The sequence below is a fragment of the Symphodus melops genome (assembly GCF_947650265.1).
Source record: "Symphodus melops genome assembly, chromosome: 12".
NCBI classification, from domain to species: Eukaryota; Metazoa; Chordata; class Actinopteri; order Labriformes; family Labridae; genus Symphodus; species Symphodus melops.
The window spans coordinates 6,703,585-6,728,944 of NC_136702.1; the positions used below are offsets into that span (position 1 = coordinate 6,703,585).

The following is a 25,360-nucleotide window of genomic DNA, read 5'->3' on the forward strand; positions in this document are numbered from 1 at the left end:
CTTAGGCATAAAGACGGGACATTTAATTGACAGTGCCTGGAACTAAATTAAGTAACACCTTAAAACGTTCGCCTGACCTCGACACAGGTTTTCAGAGCCTCTAAGTCTGATTTTAGAGACGAACACAATCCCTGACTGAAAGGAGCTCAGCGACATCACGGCATCTTAACCAAGTTTATGACATCACAGATGCTTCTGTTTAGCTTCTGTTCACGAAAACAGGTGGTTCTTAAACCTTGGACAACAGCAGGACACCTCAGAGATCAACGCTCAGATTACACTATTCTGCCACACCTTCAAGTACAAAAGACAGTCAGAAAACCAGCCAACAAACATGTTCATATTTGAAACATTGGCTGGTTAAGAAGTTATAGACATAAAAATCATGGTCCTTCTACTTTATTAGAAATACTGTTGTTTGTGATATGTAGAAGGTTACACAAGTGCATCCATTTAACATTAAACACCTTAGTTAACACTGCATTATTAAGCAAACTCATGAACTATGTCACTATGTATTGTTCTGTCTTTAGAAAACTGACTCAACCTTTGTTACTCGACCGGTAGTAGAGTTTTCTGGAATAACCATTTTCTCCATTGATTGGGAAATATTTCCAAAGATCTGTAGCTAACAGAATTTGATTAGAGACCGACTGATTGCAGCCGGTGTTATTTGAGACTCAGCTTCGTCTGCCTCTATTCTTTTAGTTTTACCTCGAGCAAGGGTGTTCACTCCCTCCATGTGTCCTTCACACCCGTCAGGTCAGTGGAAATGAGTCTGAATAAATCACCTTATCTGTGATGTTTGGTAGAGCAGTGTTTACAGCCTGAGGACACAGAGCTGCAGCTGTCTGGTCATCTGCAGAGCTCCACACAGCATCAAGTTCACACAGAAACATGCACTAGTTTCCTTTTTCTGACCCACGCCACACCTTGCCCCCAGCAACTCCCACACATATCAGATCAACCACCACCCACCCAGGTCAGCCATTTGTTTCCAGAAAGAGGCTATTCTGTTTCTGATAAAATCCCCTCTCTGAAGAATCAGGTTAAAGTTTCAGTTCCTTTTTCACATGCACTATTTGTCACATTTCCCCCCGACTGTCCCTTTTGTTTGTCTACTACTTCCCTCCAGACTTCCACTCTCAGTTCATGCAGTGTTATACAATAGTAAACAACCCCTCTAGATACTTAGAAGGAAGAACCAGTTTCAGATACTACTGTTTTTCTAACAGCAGAGAATGGGCACACAGTGAAACCACTCAGGTGTCTTTCCTGGTCTTTTGTTCTTTGTGATTTCACTCGTCACAAAGTATCAACGATGTCACAAGGAACGGAAAAATGTTAAAACAGTCCTGGGAGAAAAAAGTCACAGCTTTTGTCACAGAGGTGGTCTCAATAAAAGTCTGTATATTGACATAATCAGGCCACATCCTCTAGACAGAGATCCTGAAGTGTATTGCATAGGTACAGTTCAGTGACTCAAATGACCTTTAGTGTTCATTTACTCAGACTTGTTTGGATTATTAAACAGGGCTAATCATTCAAACTCCTAAAGTGTTTCCTGTTTTAACCTTGTGTAAAGGTATATTACCTTACAAAAAAAAGAAAACTACGACAATTAGTCAAAACAACATTATATTATTCCCTATAAACACACATATGCACTACAGCTGGTGTGTACCGACTGAGGAGCTAATGTTCTTTAAAAGGCTTAACGAAGGGGATTAGTGCCCACTCGCAGTCACGTTTGTGTGTGACGAGTCAAACATTAGTGGGTCACAGTCACACACCTGGACTGCCCGCCTGCCTGCCATTACTGACACAGATTAGACTGGAGCAGAGCAGGGGTCTGAAACCGGGTTTTATCAGGACAGAAGGAGAGGGAGTAAACAACAACCTGTAACGAACAAGCTGGTTGTAGGACTGTTTATGACGTTAAAGTTTCTGTTTAACTCACACTGTCTTTCAGTCCTTTGTTTCTCTTCTTACAAGAAGCCGGAAATAAATGTAATAATATTTTTTACTGCCTGTATTATTTAGGTCAAAGATTGGGGAGGAGTAAGGGGCATAAACTGGATATATGATCAACCATAAACGGAGGGAATGGGGGAGGGCAAGAAGCGGGAATAAGGGGCTTACAGTCATGGCTGTGGAGGAGTGACGATACGAAGCACTAATAAGGTTGAGCATTAACAGATGAGTCCATAATAACATGAAGAAAGGCGAGGGGGGAGAGGGTTCAAATGAGGGGGGAAAAGGGCAATGACTCCAGCTCCATCCCTAATCTACATTTGGGGGGTTGGGGGTTAAAGGAGGGTTACAAGAAGTCGGGGTATCTCCCAAGTTGACACAGAGGGAGAGCGTGTTTTTTAAAATACTTTTCATGAGAGGGGGTTCCAAACTCTGCCTATATATGTGAGACAGTCAAGTCATGTGATGTTCTTTCAAACGTTATACAAAATAACTGCACTGTCATGTTATAAATCATCACCCACATTAATTTCCCATTACAAATATTGTGATCTGCAATTCTTTCCTAAAATGCAGCATCAACACAGAGATAAAAAGATATTCAAATAGATCTTTAAATGTTTATTTGCACAGATAAGGTCCTATCCCATGATGCACTGCCTCACTTAGAAGTTAGTTTCTCTCTCTCCCCCCCCCCCCCCCCTCTGCAGAGCCTGCATGTGGGAAACAAAGGAAAGGCTTTGAGGGTAAAATGACTGCTACGTCTCCGTCCCAGAAATAAGCGGGACGTTTGACTCTCTGTGGGATCACTCAATCAGAGGGGCAGCACAAAGTGGGAGAATTGGGATGTAGCCGTTGCAACTTCTGTTCTGCTTCTTTCACATCTAGATTTGGTTCAGTCTACAGTCAGAGTGTTGATTACTATCCCAATGTTGTCTACACATGTACACACATCAGGACACAGAGTACCCACAATATATCCTTTGGTGAGTTACAGTTTATATCGTCTTCTACCCATAGAACTGTTTATCATGGGAAACAACCGTCAAGTAAAACTAAATAGCCAAACAAACTTTTTAACAAAATTGTAACCAAAGCAAAGATAACGGCTGGTAAAACGCTTTGTTAAACATAGACGGGTGAACTCAAGCAGAAGAGGACACAGGTGCACATGTGGAGTTAGGATAACAGATTAAAACACAGGAGTAAACTGCCCACACATGCTTTATGTTAAGGTAAGAATCCTGTTTATTTATTTATCCATAAACGATAGAAGAAGAAAATATCTACATACCAAACAGCCAGTGGCAGCAGCGAGAAAATCTGTAGTATCTCTGCACCTCTTCTAGAGAGATCCTAACATGATGTCCTCCCTCATTTACTGGCCACAAACACACGTCCAATTCGCCCTCCGTATTTTCATTCTGAGCCTTTTCAGCTTGATTCTCCACCTCTTCTTTTTGCTCTGCTTCCGTCTCTTCATCCTCTATTGGCCGTGCATCAGCCTCGAAATCCCCTACCTCTTCAGTTTGACTCTCTCCTTCACTCCTGCTTTCCTCTCTTTGCTCATCAAATTTTGAATCTGGGTTTGCTGTAATCACGAACCAGTCAAACTCCTCTCTATCCGTGCCTACAGTCCCCTCTCCTGAGTCCACCTCCATGTAAAATCCAGAGTCCAATTCCACATCCTCCTCCAACGAGAAGCCTGAATCCTCCATCTCCTTTCCTCCCATCCTTATTTGCAGCTCTATTTCCATGCAGCCAAGCCAAGCCAAAAAAAAAAAGCATCACGGTAAAAATGTCCCTCTCATTCTGAATCCACCTTTCACCAGACTCTGCATCCAGCCTCTCACACCCACTCAGGCTGCAGATGCATCACCGCCTGCAGGATGTCACTCAGTAACTGCGGGGACTTCCTCTTGCAACCTCAGGTTACTTTCCCTGCAGACAAAAGCTTCAGTGTAGCACCCTCCCTGCTCACCCAGGTACCCTTACCCCTCCCCTGAAAGGACAATTACCTCTCCTCACCCCTCCCGCCTGAATAGCAATGCCTCCAAGTTCCCTGATCTTTAAAAGAGATCCAGCTGTGACTCAGACTAGTTTAGAAAGTTAGAACAAAACAAGAAATGTAGAGTTCTGTCAAATGCTGTGTCAGAGCAGTTAGCTTGAGCGGTTAGCAGCTTCCAGCCCTAATTTACCTGGGCTAACACATCCCTGACTTGTCTTTTGCCTTATCTCAGGAGATGTGGGCCAAAAGTACAAAGGTTTCATTCTGACCAGCCCATTCAAACAAGGCCTGCATCTCCATTTAACCGACCACAGACTGTATCTATTCAAAGCCTCTGCTCTTGTTTACAGCACTCAAAAGAGCCCATTCTTAGACGTAACTCTAATGAGACCTCTCACAGAAAGCCACTGTGTCTTAAATGAATGTGGTAATTTAGATTCCATTTCAATGCGTCGTAATAAAGTTACATGTCAGTCAAAATGAGCCAACAGACACCATTCGGACTCCTTATTCAGCCATCAGTCTGTTTAAACATTTGTGCAGTAGGTTGTGTTGCATGTGTCCACATGGTCTGCTTGTGTGTTTGCTGTTTAGGGGGAGGTTTGGTGTTAAACACGTTTGGTCAATGACCACGAGCATGCACGGGGTTATCAGTGCCATAAACCTTGGGAGATAAACACAAGGGCCATTAGGTTGAAAACGTGCGCGGTTCAAAGTGAACACGGGGTCAAACAAAAGGAGTGATTGCTGATGAACTACCAGTATAAGTCCCACATTTAACACTGGTAAATAGAGCTTAATCCCAACGAGCAACTTCCAATACTGAAAGCCACTATTGTGCGAGACGTTTTTGTCCTCAAACTCAAAATGCATGTTTTTTTTCTTTAAAGAAAAAAGGAAGACACTTAATTCACCCTGAAGGCGAACTACAACAATCTTCACTCATTCTGATGTAACTGATGTTATCTGGGTTAAATGTGCATTTCATTTCCAGGGAAAATTAGTTGAACGTCCCTAAATTCCACTCATAGTGTCTATTTTTTAATGGAAAAGTCATTGTGTAGCTACAGACTGAATTTCTAAAAAGAATACTAATAAATTACCTGAAGCGATGTCACTTGAGTCAGGGTTTGTTTGTGGCATTAGAGTACACCTTTAAAATCTAGAGAAGGGTTAGAAGGAAGTGAGAAAACCTGACCATCTTTAGCAAATGCCCTAATCATTTCTTAAGGCTAGCAGCTAGCGGCTAATCAAGCTACTCCTAGCATAACAGACCGAAATTCTGTATTGCTGCTGCTGCAACTCCGACCCCCCATTGGTGATCAAAAAAATAATATCTCATCTTATTTTAACAAAACCACTGAATTTCAGAGCTTATTAATCAGATTGTGGGTAATATAGGTGCCAGGATTTCAAAAAAAGAAATACAAGACGAGCTCTTTGGCTAGCTGCAGTATCTTAATCAATTGGAGTCTGACAGTATTGTCACTACCAACTTTAATATAAACTGAGGATGTCGGCTAAATCCATCACTGACTTTCAAAACACTCTCAGGCATGTTTAGGTCATAATAAGTTTCATAATGAAGACAGTTGTAATCAGAAATGTGGGCCTTAACTTTTGTTATTTGGTTTCTGCAGAAATGAAAGTCCTTGTATTGTTAAGTTTCTCAATTTAAACTATAAATATAAACTCTAGAAACAAAGTCTCACTCATGATTATAACGTGTTCTAAACCTTTTTTTTTTAAATGTCAATGATCTACCAACGCAAGCATCCCAAAACTATTATGAATAGACTATCTCTTCTGTGGCTGACTTTTGGTAAGATTCAGAGTGAGGTAGCTGCAGTCTGTAAAGGCAAACAACTGTCACATCAACAACATACTTTACTCTTGAATGAATTCACCTTCTGGCTTCCAATGACTTCAACAGAGCTGGAAGGAAAAACTTTCCATGACAGCTCACAGCTGGAGGTACAGGAAAAGAACCAAGCAGACAAAAACAGCATGCAGGTATGGTATGCCGAACAAACGTCTGAACATATACGACACATAATACTGCACGTAAAGACACACAAGTACAAGCCATAAGTGCTAGGCACAGCAATATGTTTGCACATGCGGTTGCAGACATGCAGGGACGACCTTGGTCAGAGACGAGGCTGCCTTGTGAAGACAAGGGTCACACTGGAGGCTAGCATGCACATTTATAGGAAATGAATAATTTTCACATGTGTAAGTAAGCTGTTGGAAAATAGGTAACACAAATACTCAAAAGTAGCCTCATAATACATCGAGACACAAAAATACCATCCATACGTCTCCTGACTCACGGTTTTTCAGTGGAACCATGGGCATACCACTGTCCCATTGAGAAGCACTCCTCCTCCTGGTTTTCCTCACCATCCTTTGCTCTCTGCCTTAGCGTAACACCGGGGAAAGTCCCTTTTCTATGCAGATTCCGAACCCGAGGTCTCAGAGTGTCAACAACCATGCACCAAATTGAAAAGTCAGCAGCTATGATCAGCACTTCCTGCTCCTCTGTACAGACTGGTAAGATGCTGTGTGCTGCAGTTTCGAGATTTACTGAAGAATCTCTTACTGCTGCAGAAAAAAAAAAAAAAAAGTGTGCAGCTGCAGAGATCTGTTTGTTGGAAACTGAAGCGGCTGTTTAAGCTACACAGGCACGCACTGACACACACAGACACAAACTGTTAGACACATAAAGACAGAGAAACTGCTCAGTGGGGAGTGATTCGAAGCTCGGAGGAAACTTTGTGAGGCTCCGGGCATGATGCCCTGCGGAACTCGGGCCAAAATTTCAATCAAGAATCTATTACACACACACACACACTCTCTCTCTCTCTCTCAGAGGTATGAAGTTTTATGAACACAGCAAAGTTGTAAACATGCACACTCTATCCTTTCAGTTTTTTTTAATCTCACCATCCCAGTCTCTCCAGGAACTCTTGCGGCTTGAGGGGCTGGAGGGGTAAGACGAACCTTGTCCAGAGATGTCCAAGTTCTGCATCAGATGACTGAGCCGGTTTATGATCCGGCACGATGCCTCCCCACCCTCCCGCAGAATCTCATGCAGAGACATGAGAGCAGGCTGCTGGTCTCAAACACTCAAACGAACTCTGTCATCCAGAAAGACCCCCCCCCTCCCTGCACCTGCAAAGCTCCGCTGCACACTCTAACAGACTCCAAGATGCACACTCCAGATGCAGGCATGGGACGGAGCTTCTTTGTGGTAAATGTGCAGGGACGCACAGAATCAAGGTTTCACATGAAGAAGTCTGCTCGGCGACAAACAAGTCCAGCTGGGTGTCCTCTCCTCTGCGGAACCAAATCGGGGGGGGGGGGGGGGGGGGGTGACTCGATGAAACAACTCTGGTGCAAAGCTGGCAGGAGCAAAAAGAGCTGAGTCACAGTCTGCACAACCTCTGTGACAAAAAGTGTCCACGCTGGAGGTGAGAACGGGTCCAGCTCCGCTCTGCACAAAACGCGCGCACACTGACGCTCATGCAAGCCCCGTCCCAAGCGCAACTATCGACAGCTCAGGGAGGGCGAACGAAGGGAAGGGTGAAGGGGGGGAGAAATAGAGGGCAGCCGGTGGAGCACAAATCCCCTTCTGCTGCTCGGGCTAATTATATTCCTTCACTCCTTAACTAATCTGCCTTTTCTTTCCCTTCTTTCCATCTTCCAAGATTCTCTCATGCATTCATTATCCGATGAATTGAGAAAGAATGCAAGAGCGTGAACCTGCAAAACTCAGAAACTGATAGTCTTAAACTTTATGGTGGCCGTGTTACAACTCAGGGTGTGTTTTTGCTCAATGTGTGCCCAGTAACTGAGGCAGAACAGCAAATACAGAAGGTGCTTTTTAATGGGAGAGAGAAGGAGGCTGATGAAAGGCTTCAAAGTGCGCGTTAATATGTGTGTTTGGCTGCGTTTGTGTGGTTTAAGCTGGCAAGCAAAAGGCAGCTTTTAGTGTATAGGCTTAGAATAGAGATGAGAGAGGAGCTGCACTCTTCCTCATACTGATCAGGCTACTGCAGGAGAACAAGAAGCACACATCAACCATATATCAGCCAATATGTGTCAATTCTCTCTTCTTCTGCTACCCAGTTAATCTCTCCTGTATGGCACCGCCCACCTCCTGTGACCTCCCTCTTTATTATAGCCCTGCATCACAATGTTCTACCAAAGTGACTTCTGGGTACAGAGTCAAACATAAATAGAACAAACGCTCAAATCACCTGACTGTCCTTTCATTCTGAGCGAGGTGTTAAAGTCTACCCTGGGAAGCAGACAGTTCCACAAGGTGAGGTTTTCTTTCTGGGGGAGTGGTGTGCAGGAAAGAAGCCACAGGTCAGATTTGAACCCAGGCCGCCCGCTTGGAGGACTACAGCGGTATTACGGTGTCCGTGGCTGTAGCTGAGATGACTGACAGGTGTAAATGTTTGCTTGGGTGCTTAAGGCCCGCCTCTTTGTGGGTCACTGGTTTGTTACGTTGAGGTCACACTTTCAATATGGCGACTCTTATTGTTAGGTTTCAAAACGCCTCTTCAGAAACTAATAGGTGACATCACTGATACTACGCCCATGTTTTATACCGTCTAGGCATGCTGCACTGCAGTGCTTTGTTTCATGTTGCATACAAATGCTAAATGCTAAGTGTGGGATGCTACATCATGTAATGGCAAACTTACCGTCATGTTGTTGACTGGAAACTTATTTGAAAATAATGTTGGAACCAGCTGACTAACAGCTTAGCTTCCCACCGATAAATCACTGGTTAATTGTTCTCAATGGTGTGGAATCCAGAAGCATCTTGACCTGCTCTGATTAACACTGTAACTACCTTTGGAAAGGGAAAATGAACTGAGAGGTTTGATGATGTCCTACAAGTTCAAAGAAAGAACATCAAGACTTACATCTTTAAACTTAAACTAGTGTTATGATTAGGATGCTGGGAGCTTAACACCGACATGATGATACTAGCATACTATGTTAGTGTGATTGGCAATGCCATTATGAATATTATTCCTAATAGCATTGCTAATACCTTGTGTAGTGTTCCACATTTCAATCAGGGTATTTCCAGTTAGTATGCCAACATTTGCCGATATAAAATGGAGGAACGTACAAAAAAGAGTGATGGAAATTTGCAGATACGTGTCCATGAAACAACATTTCAAACCTGTGATGATGTGGCACTCTTTCCAATAGGCAAACAATAGAGCAGAAAGATATGATACATTCAAAACCGAATGGGGACACTTTAAATAATAGTATTTTGACGAGATAAAAATGCAATTAAATGACCGGAACATGTCTAGTTCTTAAGGCACCCTGCCTCTTTCTGGAAACTGGTGTCTTCTTAACCACTGCTAGAGACACACAGCAACCTGTTTTATCCATCTGGCTCTACACCTGCTCCACCTTTTGGGATGGATGTGAAAGAAGCCATCAAGCTAAAAAAGGAACAAGACACTCCCTGTTTAGTCCACAGTAGTGTCTGGTGCATCTGATTGATGAGAAACATTCATTAATGTGACTTCGACACCAAACAATGCAGCAGAGGAAAGACTGATCCATGACAAGTCACTCTGATCAAACAGCCACTCTGAAGAGACAGCTTGACTGCTTGTAGCTCAGACTCTCATAAAACCTTCGATCCCTGTCTGGATCACAAGCAAAAACATTGCAAGACAGTCTCTCACTCACACAAACACAGAGAGAGCTGTATAAAAAAAACATAAAGCCATACTCAAGATATGAAAACCTCAACAACATGTCAAATATGCCACTGCTGTTTTTTGCCAAATAAACAGCTTGAAGCATCCTGAGCTGCAGATGAACACACTAAGACCTGTGACTCGCTGAACTGGATGTGTCCCTTTAAATCAACTTGAAGTAGGTCAAATGCCCAGTTAGAGACTGGATGAGAGGCTGTGAATGATACTGGCTGCAAGTGACAATTATTCTCATTATATAATTATCTGCTTTGTTTACTGGTAACTGGAGATGAAATTACGTTACATAATTGTGTAGCCAGTGCTGGGTTTTTTTTGGCAGTTACATTGCAGGGCACACTTCTTTAGTCCAGACTGAAATATCTCAGAGACTTTATATCAACTAATCGTGATGTTTTGTACATATAATCAGGAATCTAAAAGGGTGAAGGCAACTGAAGTTGGGGTTCGGCCCTGGATTTATTCTAAGGATACCAGTTGAGCAGAGATTTTACATATCCAAACCACCAGTTCCTTTATGTATCCATAACACTTTTCAATTATTCATAGTCATTTTTCAATAGATCTAATCCACTATTGCATGACTTGCCGTGTGATTTGGCATAAACAAACATCCTCTGTAGGCCGTAATGACTTCAATGAAGCCTTATCTTTTCGCTGGGAGGAAATAATTAGGTTGTAAATCAAATACTTGCAAGATGGAACAGATCCCAACAAATCTCAAATGTACTTTGTCAGCATGAATTAGCCAATGTTAGCATGCTAACCTCACAATAAATGATGCATTTTATAGTAGATTTGCTTGTTTTGTGTGTTCAGTAGTCCACGTCAAAGTTATTTATCGATACGAGAGGAAGAGATGCACATTTCCTCTGAGCACAGAGAAGATCCGCCCACTCACCACTGACCTGACTGATAGATGGGGTTGGGTTGGATTGGCTGTTTTCACCAAAATGCCTGCAGCTGCAACTTATAGCACAACACCTTCATTTCAGCTTAGAAGTAGTGAGCAGTTTGCAAGATTAGACAATGCTAAATCCTTTTTCATCCCTGGTTGACTTTGTGTCTTCACTCTCTCCTCGTCTTTGCCGTCTTCTGTGATCAGCGTTAGAGTCTCTCCTCTGAGCCGATTACTGCTCTCATCCTCCTGTCACAGCACATTCCTGTCACATTTCCTCACAGTGCTACCAGTGGTCCCATGTATGACCCCAAATTAAACGCTCAACACTTTGCGTAATACATGAAAAACTTTCACCTTTAAAAAGAAATTATATATATCTGGAGAAGATCACTGCAGCAAGATATTGTTTTTAGAGCTGTAGTTCAGCTCAAGCTGAAAAAGAACCTGTTCGGTTTTATTCCCCAGACTCTGTTGTTGCTAAGCCCCCCTTCTCACTGAAGTCCACCCACTCACTACTTCACCAGCTCTGGTGCTATGAAGAAGAGGGTGCAACAAGAGCACACTGTGCTCAATGAGAGATTGAAGGAAAAAGCTTTGCCATCATAAATGATCGGAAAATTATGCTAAAAAACAAAACTAGAGCAGAACAGTGACAGTTGTATTTTTCCCTTCATCTACGTTGTGTAGCTGTGAGTGCATATTGACTTTAAATTCTGCTAAAAATTAGCAAAAAAAAAAAAAAAAAAAGCATTGTATTTTCATTCAGTTATCACTAAATGGGTAGCTGTGGCATCTTTAAATGAGACCAACCTACAATGAAGCATTAGCAGCACAGCTTAGAATGAAATATAGTTTACTCAAACATGCGTTGTGTGTACATTTGTGGTTGTTTGATTGGCTATGCGTTAGCAGCGAGTGGAGTAAGGGGAGATTGGCAGATCTCCATAAATTGATCAAAATAAAAGAGATGCATCTATAATGTCACTCATATAGCTGCTATTAGTTTGACAATCGAGAAAGAAAGGTCAAAGGGTTCACAGTGGTAACTGATTTGCGAGGCTGCAGGAGCAACATCCTGACATCACATCTTCAGTTAGGAAAAAAAGGTTATCATTTCAATCAATACAGGCTCCAAATAAAGACTATAGGTCATAAATTTGCATTATTAGAAGTGAAGGGCTGTCGACTTCACTACAGCAGCGTTGACTGTCTCGAGGAAAAATGAAAGACTATCAGGAGCTCGGCACTAGTCATACGTGTCTGGACATGGCAACCAAATCTAAGAGAGGATGTTGTTAGGTTTGGTGTCATGTCCATGTCATCAGGTAAACTGTCCATGGTAACTGTGGTAATGTAGGTCATTGGATGTGATCGAACAGTGAAACAGTTAAGGGTGGAGTTCTGAAATAGGCCAATGAGATATAATAATGTATCTCAACACAAAACAAAATGTCTGCAGACATCCGCCCAAGTAAGCACATTTCAAAAACGCAACATTTAAATCAGTTAGCTTCTTAGTAATAAGGTTTTGTACTTTTTATCCTACTGGATTTATTACTATGTGAGTCAATATCACATTTTCCCCTGCAAGCATAAACTGTACAAAGAGGACTTGTAATAAAATCATCACTTACTGTCCAAACAGCTGCTTCGCTCGAGGCAGAAACAGCATGAAAACAATCATATTAAACCTGGTCTGCTCTTCTGCAGAAACACAGCCAGCCTTCATAAGCCAGCTTCTTCCATATCTGTTATGGCCTGTTTTTATTTTTTATTTTCAAAGAGAACCAACAATCATCTCTTTTTGAGATTAGCATGTGATCCATTAGGTTCTTAACAGCATGTGCAATCCCCTGTCAATACCAGTAATATAATAGCCAATTCAAAAACCACAGACTGTGCTATCAAGTGTGTTGTTATCTCCTACCTATGCTTTTGGTGACTGTCCTCAACCGCTCTAGCAGCTCCCCCAGCGCCATCTCTTCCGTCTTCATCCACAGTATCATCCTCCACAGGGACAGTGGTAGACCAGCTGTCCAGCAAAGAGACACTTTCACTGGAAGATGAGACAGCTTGCCTGCTTTTTCCTGAACAGAGCTTTGGAAAGCGGATGATTGCGAAGAAGACGAGCCGAGTAGAATGGGAGAGGGGGGGGATCGCAGAAGGGTAAACGAACCCTAGCGTGATGTGACTGCGTGTCTGCTATATTTTGTCACACTGATGCTGGAGGACAGAAATCTGAGAGAGAGAGAGGGGGGGGGGGGGTGTGTCCAGCTTCAAGTTGCAGTGATGCTTGTGAGAAATGGTTGCTGTAGGGATGGATGCTGGAGTGATGCTGAAGCTGCTCTGGCTGCAGTGACGAGTCCTCCAGCCGTAGAAGGATGTAGAGCGCAGGAAGCCGGTGATGGAAATGAAGAGGAGGAGGAGGAGGAGGAGGAGGAAGAGGAGGACGCAGACTCATTTGCACTTGCATGCTTCAGCATCAGCACACATGATGGTGCAAACCTGTGCAGACCTTTGAGGCACAGAGGGGGAGGGGAAGTGAAGGTCAGCAGTGGCGGTTTCACACAAACCACTAATCCAATAGTGACATCCAGTGTGGAGGAAAGGGATAACAGTCACGTCGTGAAATACTGTCAGACCCACTGTTCACGCATTCATTATGCTGCATTGCCACCATGTGACGACACTTGGTCATGACAGGAGGAGGGATTCACTCTATGTATGCCTAGAAGGGTCAAGTGAACCAACATGGAGCTTTAGTCATGTAGGCCTAACACAAATATGTTATCACATGTGGCACCTTCAAAGAAAGCACAACTCAACAAAGAACAAACAACCTAGTAGGGAATGTCTAATTTCTAAACCCAAAGACAAGCGTCCATTGGGGATTCTGTGAAAAGTGGTAGTGTGAAAACTTCCAACAAAGTCCCTTCATTTAGCAGACAGAACAGACACAGACCTACACCTGAGATTTAGAACACAAACAATCATTTAGAAAGTGCAAACAGATAGCTCTAAATCCAACCACGTCGTGCTAATTAGCAACATGAGAAACTACATAAACAATCGAAGCGATATTTCTCCCGAAATAGCCTTCATTTTTTTTGTTCGTTAGCCTACAATCTTTCATCTGTTTCTGCCGAGTCCTACTCCTAAGTGTACTTTCCTCAGCAACTTTACGACAGCAACCTCTACTTACAATTAAAAGGTCCATCTGTCAAAGTAAGAGCAATTATGCAAAAGTGGATGCAGGCGTTTATCAAGTCTTTCTCAGAATCAGTAGAAAAAGTGGTTTCTAAGTGCTTGTTTGTGTGGCTCGCAGCAATTATTAGGCCTAATGTAGGAGGTCAGGAAATGATGATCGGTCGCTGATTGGCTATCGTGATGCGCGAGGCAGGTTGTCCTCTTCAGATGAAATTTTCAAACTTCCTCAACTTCAATAATTGAAATCTGAAGGAAAACGGTGAATACTTGAAGTCCCATCCTACAAATTAGTTCTGTTATAAAAAGAACTTTGACTCTATATATTTAAAAACATACATAGCCTATATATATATATATATACACACACACACACACACATATATATAATGAAGAATAATCATCATACTCGGGCAGAAATTATTATTTAAAAAAGATAACATCGTTGAGTTTTTTGGGAGGTTTGTGTATGGATGGCATTTGTTTAATGCAAAAAGCTCTTATTTCTAAATCTTTCCATCTGAAAATGTCATACCTGAGGGCAATACTATACATCTGGAGAACTGTCCTTATTGCCATATTTAAACAGTATGTCACAGGTCTAGAGTTTGAAGATTTAATGAATAATAGTAAATAAATAGGAGCAATATAGAGGTAATTGGATGACAGACGGTTGACACAGGGACAGTGAGAAGAAACAGTGCTGCTGGGTGGACAGGGAGTGACAGGGTCTGAAATGATATGAAAGGTTAGAATGAGCAGATATGAATCATGAAAATACAGAAGAGAGATGAATGATCTCCATAACTCAGAGAAGTGTTTTCACTCTTTCTTTAATACAAGCAAAATGACAATACAGTGCTTTGCCTTCATTTGCTACAGACAGGCTGGCAAAAAGTGAAGGTGAACTTTTAAAATGTATCAAAAAAAAAAGAAAAAAAAAGAAGTACAATTCTTGAAACCTGTTTAGTAATACAAACAGTGCTGTACTGAAGGTATGATATGAAATGTGCTGCTCAGAGCACAAAAGTCAATATTTGCCTCCTCTGCCAAGCTCAGGAATGACGGGATGAGCTACCGCTGTCCTGCAGATGGACTTAGAAAAGAAGCAGTTTGACATTCTGATCAGCAGTAGAAGGCTGGTGCGATAAACCTCTTAGAGACAGACAGTCCATTCCTAGTCAAGTTATTTGGTCACTTTTTTTTTTTTTTAAATCTCACCCACTACATTCTTAGAAAAATAACTTGTGAAGAAGAGTGAACACGTATAAACTCCAGTCAACGGAGAATAGACCTTGTTTTTAGGGGATCTGTTGTGGAACAAAGTGCAGTGTAGTGTAGACCTATTGGTGAATCTCTAATGAATCATATATTGTTATTGACGCTCTCATTTTGGTTATAAACTTGAATACACATTCTAACAGAGATAAAATATAGTCTCTTCTCTGGGATACAAAAGTAGCAAAAAAAATATTCTGAATGGAAAACACAACAATGACATAAGGAGTACATTTTTGTGTGTAGAATTCATGAATGTAATTTAATGTAAAATAGTCCTAACAGCATTATCCTGGTAGAAACCTATGTATCTAGACACAGTATGGCAACAGCACAGTGAGGTGGGACGCTGCATAACAAGCACCTAGGCTCCTCTATTTTTACTGAGGTCAGGATGTTGAGCCCCCCAAGTCCAAAAAATAAGTGGAGGGCTTTGAGTGAAAATAAAAGAGATAACTCCAGACCTCTATCCAAACTTATAAATCATCTGTGCCCTAGTAAGAAAAATAACTGTTACTAAATCTATACATGCTGGCAGATGGGAGTGTGTATGAAAAACAACAACAACAAAAAAAAAAAACTGTATAAAAACACAAAAATGCTTCAGAATCTGACATTCAAGACTTCCCGAGTCAGCCACTTGCTGTACGACACCAAGAGATAAGCTTTGGACAAACTGGACATCAGATGTAAGAAATGCAGAAAAGACGTTCATCCATAATGAGCTACAATCGTGAGCTGGAGGACATGATGGAAAAATCTGTTCTACATTCTAGTGATTTGATTGTAACATCGCTGATACAAGTCTCCCTCCTACTTACAGACAGACGCTAATACTAAAAATAATAATATAACAACCCTCCTCACGAGAACATATTTAAAATCTTAAATTACATCCATACAGACACTGCCATCAATAATTTTCGAACTCAGAAAAACGTGTGGATTAATGCAACACCAAGTAAAAACTCTTAAAGTGTGACATGACATTCTTATTTTGACTTTTTTTGCATAACACAGTGCATGGCAGCAAACACAGAAGCACAAGAAAAGCAAGTCGTTCAGGGCATCAATAAATAAAGACAGCTGTTGTTACTCCACACGGCCACTTGAGGGCATCATCGTGTACAGTGTGCACGTTAGGAGAAAGGAAAAGGTGTCATGGTGTGACTTTACGATGAATGATGTTCGGGGACGATGGAGGATAAAGGAAGACAAGGGAGAGGAGCAGGTCAGCATGCAGCAGAGAGATACGACATGCTTCACGAGCAGATAAGAAAACAGACATCGACACAATCATGAGTGAAAGGAGAAGAACAATAGACACACTGTACCAGACATGTATGCCCTCTGAATGATCTCTCCTACTAATATGATCGACAAAAAATGAGCAATTATGAATTAAGGCAGGGCGGCTAGAATACTGCACATTCCCCTTCAGATTTTCTAAATGTCTTCCTTTCAGCCAATTGGTGTGTGTAAGTGTAAGGCTTGGTAATACACCACTAAGTCTTTTTATTTAACACCTTTTTTCCTTTGGCTCCTAGCCTGCTGCTGAGTGGTTACCTGTAAGGCAAAGTTGTGTCAAATACAAACATATAGAAACAGGCAAATATCATGCATACACTCTCGCACATGCACTCGCACGCACACCTAAAGGGCTGAGCTTCAAACGCCGCCCCTTACTTGGCCAGACCACAAACTGTACATAAATGTTTCTCTGCAACCATTTTACAAAGGAGCAAAATGGGACACAAACAGTGAGGGAACAGGCAAGGATGAAAGATGGAAAATGAAGAGTACGAAAAGGGCTCAAATGTGGATGTGCTGTTCCAAAGTGCATGAAACGATGCACGTGGGCACATAGTTCCCCTTTCGTTCTTTGACTTTTTCAAGTAAAAGTTTGGGTAGGAACTTAATGAGCCACGTGGATGGGGACTACACTGAAACCAATAGAGGTGAAGATTAGGTGTGAGTGCGATAGTATCTAAAGGGTTTCCACATGTGTGGCACAGAAAATGCACATGGTGATGATACGATTTGTATTTTGCTCTCTCAACCCCATTTGAGGTGTAGATGTTGTTCGCGCTTTCCGTTTCAGCCCACAACACACAGAGTTTCAGGGTCTGTGTTCTTCACACGGAGGTCTCTGGCCCTGGAGCGTAGTAGGCGAATCCCGCACCTGACAGACGGACCACATAAGGGCTGAGCGAGCACAAATCCGCCCCTCCTCCTTCTGCCAAGTGGGCGAGGAGTTTCTGGGGAAGGGGATCAGACCTGCGGAGCGACAGCATCTCCACAGTGCTGAGGTGGAGCCGGGAGGAGTCCGGGCTCGTGCCTTTGCAGGGCCGACAAGAGGACAGTGGAGTCCGCTCTGCCACGCCGCCCCGAGACAGCTTCTCCTGATCCTGCGGAGAAGGAAGACGTGATCAGAGGGAAATCTAAAACACAAAAGTTGGAGAGAAGAACCAAAAGAGTTGCAGCATGCAGATCAATTAGTAAAAGTTGTGACGGTAATCAGACATGAGAAGGCTTGATGCATAGGACTGAAGAGCAAGGTTACATTCAGAAGGTTTGATCAGTTCCCTTTAGAAAACCAGAGGTTAAACTTTTCTCAACAAACTGGACAGAATGATAAATCGTGTGAAAAGAGAGCCGAATTAAATGATCAAAAAAGAGTAACCCTCTGAAAATCCCCGTTAAGATGTTAGATTAAACGAGCTTGTGAATTATTTCACACTTGCAATTCAATCTCCCAACACTAGAGGTCGCCAGTACTCCTGCCGTGCTGCCAGGGTAACATGGATTTTTCCACATTAGTTTTGCCTTTGACATCAGTACTTAGCTTAGCGATTGACTGTGACAAATTAGATCTGTGATATGTGAAAAGGGAAGGACATATAAGCTTGAGAAATCACTCTCAAAACAACATATAAAAAGTTTGAAAAAATGCGTTGACATATACTATTAGTCTAGAGATTAGCTAAAGTCAAACAGTATGTTTGTCTAAAGAACATCCTGTCAACAATTTTACTAATCATGTATGAGTACAGGGACACATTAAGTGGAGGAGTCTAGACTTTGTCCCTTAGAATATTTTGAGTGTCAAACACTCTCCTGGTAATTCTTTAAGGACAAGTGTTACTTTTCTGTTTCATATATCTCCTATTTAGAGTCACTTTTTAAGGAGGTAATTTTAAATCAGAGTCTAGTGCCTACATACAGTACTCAAACAATACATTTATTAATTTTTGATAACAGGGTGGTTTACAGTTGGTGGATTAGCTCGGCTTGTGAAGCGGACGCTCCGTGTAAAGAGGCAGAACCCTGAACAAACTTGTACCTGGTTCGTCTCCCAGCCTGTGAGTGTCAGACGCAATTTCATCCCCACTCTTTCTACCATGTATCTTCTCTTCAGTTGTCATATCTCATGAAGGCAAAGGCCCAAAAAAAAGTATACATGTGTGAACCTCAAAATCCTGACAGTCCTCTTAGTGTCCCAACTAAACCTCCTCTTTCCCAGATCCTTCGTCTTCATCTACAGTTCAGGACCAAAGAGGCATCACAGCAGGCCTCCTGCTACTTGTTGGAGCTCATATGACAGGTGGCGGTGGATTTTAAGCAGCCTGGGTTTAATAAACAGGATAAAATACCTAATTTGGCTACTACCCAGATCAAGTTAATTCCCAATCCCTCATGCAGTCAGAAGCGCAGCATGCTTTGGATGCAGCACAGCAGAATTAATTGGTGATGGTAATTTCTTAAAGTAGGTTTGACGGAGGTACATTTCTAATGTTGACACAGTTTATCACCTCCCCCAGCCAGAGCCGGAGCACGACAGCACACCCCATGCAGAGCAGAACAGCAGGAAGCATCACGGCAGCAGCATTAACAACCCGACTCCCCACTGACAACGCCCTCTGTGTGCTGCTGTTACCATGGTGACCCTGCCCCATCTAGGACAAGGTGGGGTTGTACTCTAGGGTTTGCTGGGCGGGGGTGCTGTGGCTGTGTGACATCATGGAGTCATAGCTCTTAACAGCTTTTTCTCCACTGTCTCCCTCACAGGTCCTAGAAGGGTGGAGCGGCTCCCTTTCATTGTGTCCCTCTCCACAAGCAGACGTGGGGGCCACACGGACCTTGAGGGGCCCCGCCGTCCTTACCTTCTGTGGGTGATGGTGAAGGAAACAAGGTGATAAAAGAGTCTGATTTTTGTTTTCTTGTATCCTACAGACTGAGTTACTTGAGTTATTGATATATCTACAGAGATGTGTTTCGAACATTAGGCTCATCCTCAATGATCTTAAAGCTTTAATGGGAAGTTTTTAGATCCTAATGAAACAGACACTGGTGCCTCTACGTGACCCAGAAAAGCAAACAAAACCATCAGCAACAAGATTGACCTTTTCTTCGTGGTAACTTTTAACCACTGCTGGAAGGGGGTCAAGTGAATTACATAATCTGCTTATATGTTCAACAGCAAATATTCACGAGTGATATGTGTGGCTGTTAAATTACAGCAGTATGACACTTTCAGGAGAAAACACTACTCACACATGACAATAACAACAATCTTTACTGTCACAGGTGATATATATGACGGCTTACCTCACCAGTGAGGGGGCAGGGTTTGGAAGATGAAAAGTTATAGCCTTGTTTTCAAACCTCACACTGTGTAAGCTTGATATTGACAGCATGCTGGTTGTTAGTTTTGAAATGAGTCCAGATGTTGAGACTGTGATGAGCACTTTTACAAAGGGACATGCCACCATGCGTAGAGACGAGGGCTGAAAAGTAGAGAGTCACCTCATCTTCCTGCTCGTCTCTCGTCTCTCTGGGCCAATCAGAAACTCATTCTGCTGGAGGACTGAGAAAGCATGAAGATGGTGGATGGCTCCACAGTAAGGCACGGGCGAGAGGACTGCAGTTTCCCACAAAAGGCAAGTGAGTGCAGAGGACGGGGGTGGGGGTGGGGGGGGGGGGCAGAGTGAGGAAACATGAGAAGAGAGGAGACAGTAATGTGGAGGGAGAAAAAAAGTAGTAAAAAAGGCCGGTGAAAGAATGGAAGAGGGAGCAAAGAGTGGTTGTGAATTTGGTTTATGGTGGTCCATTAGGTTGCAGAGAGGAGGGAGAAAAGAGCAAAAAGAGCAGAGAAGGAAGAAATCTGTCAGACCTTTCGTTCATTTTTAAATTCATAGCGAAGTTTGCTTTGCAGGAAGGTGACGCTAAGCCACGGGGAACTGGAGGTCACTCTAAATCACAGAGGCCCCCCCCCCCTCCCCCCTCCCTTTGGTCAACAAGTATCATGGAGAATTAATGCAGACTGTAACAGTATCAAGTTATTTCAGTGTGGAAACTGAAATGTACTGTAAACTTGGATCAGTCGTTTTGGTTAATGTTTTTGGTAAAGGAAGAGGTTAACACCATCAGAGATAACTCGGGGGGAAAAATCTTCAACCTTATTGAGAAACAAGAAAGTATATAAGACAAAGCAGCAGTTTACCCTGAGAAAACATGTACCATAACCCTTTAAAGTCAAAGCATGATCAGTCTAACTCGTTGACTTTAGGAGCTTTTTTTCCCTGATTTTTATGTCTTACTGTTACTCATTTAAAGGAACTCTAAAGAAGAGAGGGGCACCTGTCCATATTTATCACAAAGACTAAAGCTTCACTGTGTACTTGCTACCGTGATCCTACCTGTGCGCGTTCGGTGGCTGTGGGACAACAAGCCCTGCAGAGAACCTTCTTAATGACATCTGGCAGCAGGCTGACTGTAATGAGCAGGATGATGCTGAGCCAGGCCGGGCCGCTCGACAGCATCTGCATGAACACATAATACATCCTCTGGTAGTTCAGGAAGGGCCTGGAAAGCACATACAGAAAGGGATCCATTGTTTTAGACGAAGAATCGTAAAAAATGAAAGTTATAGATGCTAAATAAGCAACTTGTATTATACCAAATGATGCCTCCCCAGAGAAGAGAGAAAATGACGTAGAAAAGCAGTGACCCCCAGATGACAAAATGATTGATCCAGGTCCAGTGGTGTGTGTCCAAGGCAAGCTGAAAAAACAACAGAATATATACACAGTAAACACTCAACTAGTCAATGAAGTCAATGGCTTTGCCTCCAGGATTTACTGTGGTACAAACTGGGCAGTCGCCGTAGTCGATACAGTTATGCAACACGCTAGTTAATGCTGCAGCCCGTCCAGGCGTGCGATCGGGCCTCACGTGCAGAACCTAAAGGGATTACGCAACACAACGGGCGTGAGTGACATGTGCCCACGCACCTTGAGCGTGACGGTGAACACCAGCACAGTGAAGACGAGAGTCCCAAAGGTCCAATTCCCAAACATCTGTGTGAGAGGAGAGGAAGAGAGGAAGAGGGTGAGTGGCTACATCAATCACACACAGGTATCTTACTGTTTCCTGTAGGGGTTGTTTTTTTATAGTGAATATAAGAGCTCAACAAGGAAGGAACAAGAAACCTTCCACATCAAATCTAAGGTGTTTTCCAGGATTCATTTTTTTGAAGCTGTGGAGGTCATTTATGTATTTTCACTTCACCTCCTTCTAGTTTCCACGTTTATCTACCTTCTGAAATCCTAGAGAGCTTTAAGAGGACATCAGGCACGAACAGACGGGATGAGGGTTGGGAGGGAGTTGATAAAAGAGAGAACTGATAGAGATGAAGAAACTGCAGAAATTACGCAATAACCACAGCTGGGGGTTGGCAGCAGTGAGTTTATATATGCTTCAATCATTAATGAATCCTTCTTTTTCCCCGAGGAGAAAGTAGGAAGAGTTGTCATTTTGAACCTGTTTTTCAATGTTTTTTTTGTTTTGTTTTTTTCTAGTACACAAAGAGGAAAGTTTACAAAGATCTGATTACAGCTGCTAACTGTTCTTGTGCTAATGATATTTCATCGCACACAGATTTATATAGGTTTCCAGCACGTGCGTTTTGCTTCTTCTTTAGGTTTGATAGTTGAGCGTAGCTGTCGGCACCTCCACTATTTTAATGCACGATTCAAGCCCTCATGCTCAGAGGTAATGAATTGTATCAACAAAGAGATGTTGAGCTAAGAGGAAGGTGCAGCTCTTCTCCAGGTTATTCTTAATCCGACACAAGCATTAATGATAAGGGTTTCAATATCAGTTTTTTTTTTTTTTTTTTACCATGGTCGGAAAAAAACCCAGAAAGAGCAGCTTTGCCTAATATAAAAAAAAACATTTTGAGTTTGCAAAGTTGCCTCTTTGAGACAAGGATGAAACTTGATTTGAACCCTAGGCTGATAATAAACGTGATATCAAACTTATTTGATATCACGTGATATTAAATTATTTACAGGCTGTATTAACAGAGACTTTGATTTCTTCTGTGACAGAAAGGCCGAGTTGTTGTCGTGATCACTGGAAGGATTGAGAATGAGAATTAGGATCATCGGCCAGGTGTGTGTTCACATATTGGTTAACTTTGTTCTCTATGTACAAGCATTAATAAAACAACAGTAAACTCACATCAGCTCTGACTGAACCCTTGGAGATATTGTCCTGCTGTTACTCTAAAGACATGAATATTTTCACTCAGTAGTTGACTCCTCTTACAATTAGGCTGTTTTGATAGAACCAGAGGACTTTCATCATAGCTATTTTTAATGTGTAAACATTACAGGAGCTGCTTCGCTCTGTCATTAATGCTGCATTTCCCCATTTGTGTGGGCTTTAAAATTGACGTGTCAGTCTCGTTTTAGGTTTAGCGTCCGCAAAATCTGGACATTCCTTTCATTTATTCGGCCCGAAAACTGCAAGATAAGAAACGTCTGACAACCCCTTGGAGGCTAGAATGGTGGTATGAAAAGATAACCTCAGAGAGCCGCGACCACATTAAGATGAACGTACACATACACAGACAAATGCACAAACACGTCAGACAGAACCACTAGGAGGTGTCGGATCTGAATCTACAGCACATACTAGCATTAATCTAGTTACTACCACAGCAAAACACACAGGAGAATGTGGGGGAGCATCTAAGGTTTCTACTATGTCAGTGGAGGTGTTAGGATCAGGTACTGTGCACGATTCAGGGCTTTACAGAGATTAGGGGGAATAATGGAGTACTGGGAAACTACACATTCAAATGAGAGTGCATGGATGCTGTAAAGTGAGGAGGGATGAAAGTGGATGAAACGGTCAAACGGAAAGCTTAAACGGTACGACAGGAACTTAAAAAAAAAAAAAAAAAAAAAAAAAAAGCATGAAAGACAGAGAAAGCTGACAGGGAGGGAGACAGGCTTACCATCTGTGTGTTGGTGGTCATAAGCTGAGGACGAAGAAGTAGAAGGAGGAGGAGGAGGAAGAGGAAAAAAAGAAGCAAAATAAAAAGAGAGGAAGCAGAGAGAAGGAGGGGAGGGGAAGAGAAGAGAAAAGAATCAGGACAAAGGGTAAAATAAATGTCAGGATGTTTCAACTTAAAAAACAGGACCAGAGGCAGTCAAAAACAGTTGACATGATACAAATTAACAATACAGAGAGAGATGCTATTGCGTTGTCGATATGAATGGAGATCCAATGTTGCTGACCTATTGGGGGCCTGGGACAGATATCTTACTGTTACAGATCCGTAATGACAAAAACATGAGCACGAAGTAACATAGACGTCCTCTTTCATGAGAATCCAATGGAGATGAATGAGGGGGGTTTTTAATTAAGTACTAACTTTACGTACATTATTCTCTTCCTGTCGGCAACATAGAACACCCAACAAAGTGTCGTTTTACTGTTTCTCAAACTACTGTGACGCTGAGACTGAGGCTCACCTGGCCGTTGCTGGTGAAGGTGGTGTTGTCAAACAGAAAGTAGGCACCAAAGAAGAAGATTACAGCGTCGAACACACCGAGGCACGTCCAATAGAGGAAGACCGGCCAGCGAAGGAGGGAATTCTTTGCTATGTCCCTATAAAGATCGGAAAAAAACAAACAAACAATAAAAACATTGAGCATAACTGTCACACTTTTAATCTTAAAGGTAGAATATAAACCATTGTGCCTTTTCTGGTTCTGACCTGTACAGGGAGGGATCTCTCTTTAGCGTCTCCATGGAGAGATGCTGCTCCACCAGGCTGTACAGAAGGATGGGGAGTGAGGTGAAGCTGATGTTGTACAACGTCAAATAGGCGGTGTCGTACAGAGGCTGCAGAGGGACAAAAACAAGTCAGACAGCATCCAAAATCAAAACTGTGAGTCCAATTTTTTTAGAGAGTTTTTGGGGCAGCAGAATAAACTTAAATAAAATGCATCTTCTCATAAAGTTGTTAAACATGTTCAGGATAAACTACATACATTAAATGTTTGCTTCATGCTCTTTGAAAACGAAACATCAAGTTGAGTGTTCTGAATACGTTTAGATCCATCTTGGCCGACACAAACTTTAAAGATAAATAAGCATCCTTCTCTTTTAGCTGCTAAATGCTCAGCTGATTGTTTAACTTGTTTTTTTTTTGCTGGGCAGGTCGTCTTTGTTAATTATTACAACGCTGATGACGGAACGCGTCTGTTGTTGATCTGTGTGCTGCTGCTCTGCCCAGATAATACATCCTTTAAAAGGACATTTAATGTGCAGACGTCTCTGTTTTCTCTTTGTCGTGCTGGGAAGGTAACATGACGTGTTTATTCAGTCATTCACTCAGCTGATTTTTAAGAAGTTTGACAGGTCGAAAAATCAGCTGGAGTGACATTGTTCCCCTAAAAAATACAAATGAAAGCTTCCTTTAAAGACAACATCAAAAACCTTTACTTTGGTGTGCATCTTATTTGGTGAAAAACACCAGGAGGACGTGTTGAGCACTTGCCTGCTGGGAGAACCCACAGAAGAACTGATAGAGGAACTGAGGGAAGATGAAGCATACATTCTGGAAAGATTTGAAAGAAGAAAACAAAACAGAGAAAGTGATGAGCCTGTGACACGCAGAGAGATTTGAAGAATCTAAAAATGCTACTATCTACACATTCCTGTTTACACTTGTGTGCTATAAGCTGACTGAGTGGGCCGGGAGGAGCGAGCCTGCCAAAAAGAAAAAACTGCATCAGTTGGCAGGTCACTGCTTGCTGTAGAAGCCGCCCACACTGATCGTCGTAGCCATGAATCCAGGAGAGAATGTTACATCGGGGATTCATGAATCCGGTAATCTGTCGGAGTCGCTGTGAAAATCTGGTTCTTTGTATCTCA

At 42.4% G+C, this 25,360-nt stretch overlaps 2 protein-coding genes across 16 annotated transcripts in view; both read right to left on the reverse strand.

Annotated features, from left to right (window-relative positions):
• Positions 1–13,946, reverse strand: part of mcf2lb (mcf.2 cell line derived transforming sequence-like b) — a 39,708-nt gene extending 25,762 nt beyond the window's left edge. For 3 of the 10 annotated variants that reach the window (XM_079358397.1, XM_079358394.1, XM_079358395.1), the window contains exon 1: positions 3,269–4,004. In XM_079358397.1, coding sequence (XP_079214523.1) covers positions 3,269–3,731 — 463 coding nt within the window. In that variant the 5' untranslated portion in view covers positions 3,732–4,004. Of the gene's footprint in view, positions 1–3,268; positions 4,006–6,928; positions 7,518–12,572; positions 13,161–13,847 lie in introns of those variants that run through there. The other 7 variants (XM_079358393.1, XM_079358400.1, XM_079358398.1 and 4 more) reach the window with 5 other exon arrangements.
• A 720-nt stretch (positions 13,947–14,666) lies between these two features.
• LOC306832506 (phospholipid-transporting ATPase IH-like) overlaps positions 14,667–25,360 on the reverse strand; it is a 35,631-nt gene continuing 24,937 nt past the window's right edge. The window contains exons 23-31 of one of the 6 annotated variants that reach the window (XM_079357248.1): positions 24,984–25,043; positions 24,198–24,325; positions 23,953–24,088; positions 23,433–23,456; positions 21,421–21,486; positions 21,087–21,190; positions 20,827–20,992; positions 19,934–20,048; positions 17,402–17,535 (exon numbers count right to left, since the gene is read on the reverse strand). In XM_079357248.1, the coding sequence (XP_079213374.1) occupies positions 19,971–20,048; positions 20,827–20,992; positions 21,087–21,190; positions 21,421–21,486; positions 23,433–23,456; positions 23,953–24,088; positions 24,198–24,325; positions 24,984–25,043 (762 nt within the window). In that variant the 3' untranslated portion in view covers positions 17,402–17,535; positions 19,934–19,970. Of the gene's footprint in view, positions 17,536–19,064; positions 19,294–19,933; positions 20,049–20,826; positions 20,993–21,086; positions 21,191–21,420; positions 21,487–23,432; positions 23,457–23,952; positions 24,089–24,197; positions 24,326–24,983; positions 25,044–25,360 lie in introns of those variants that run through there. The other 5 variants (XM_079357247.1, XM_079357249.1, XM_079357245.1 and 2 more) reach the window with 5 other exon arrangements.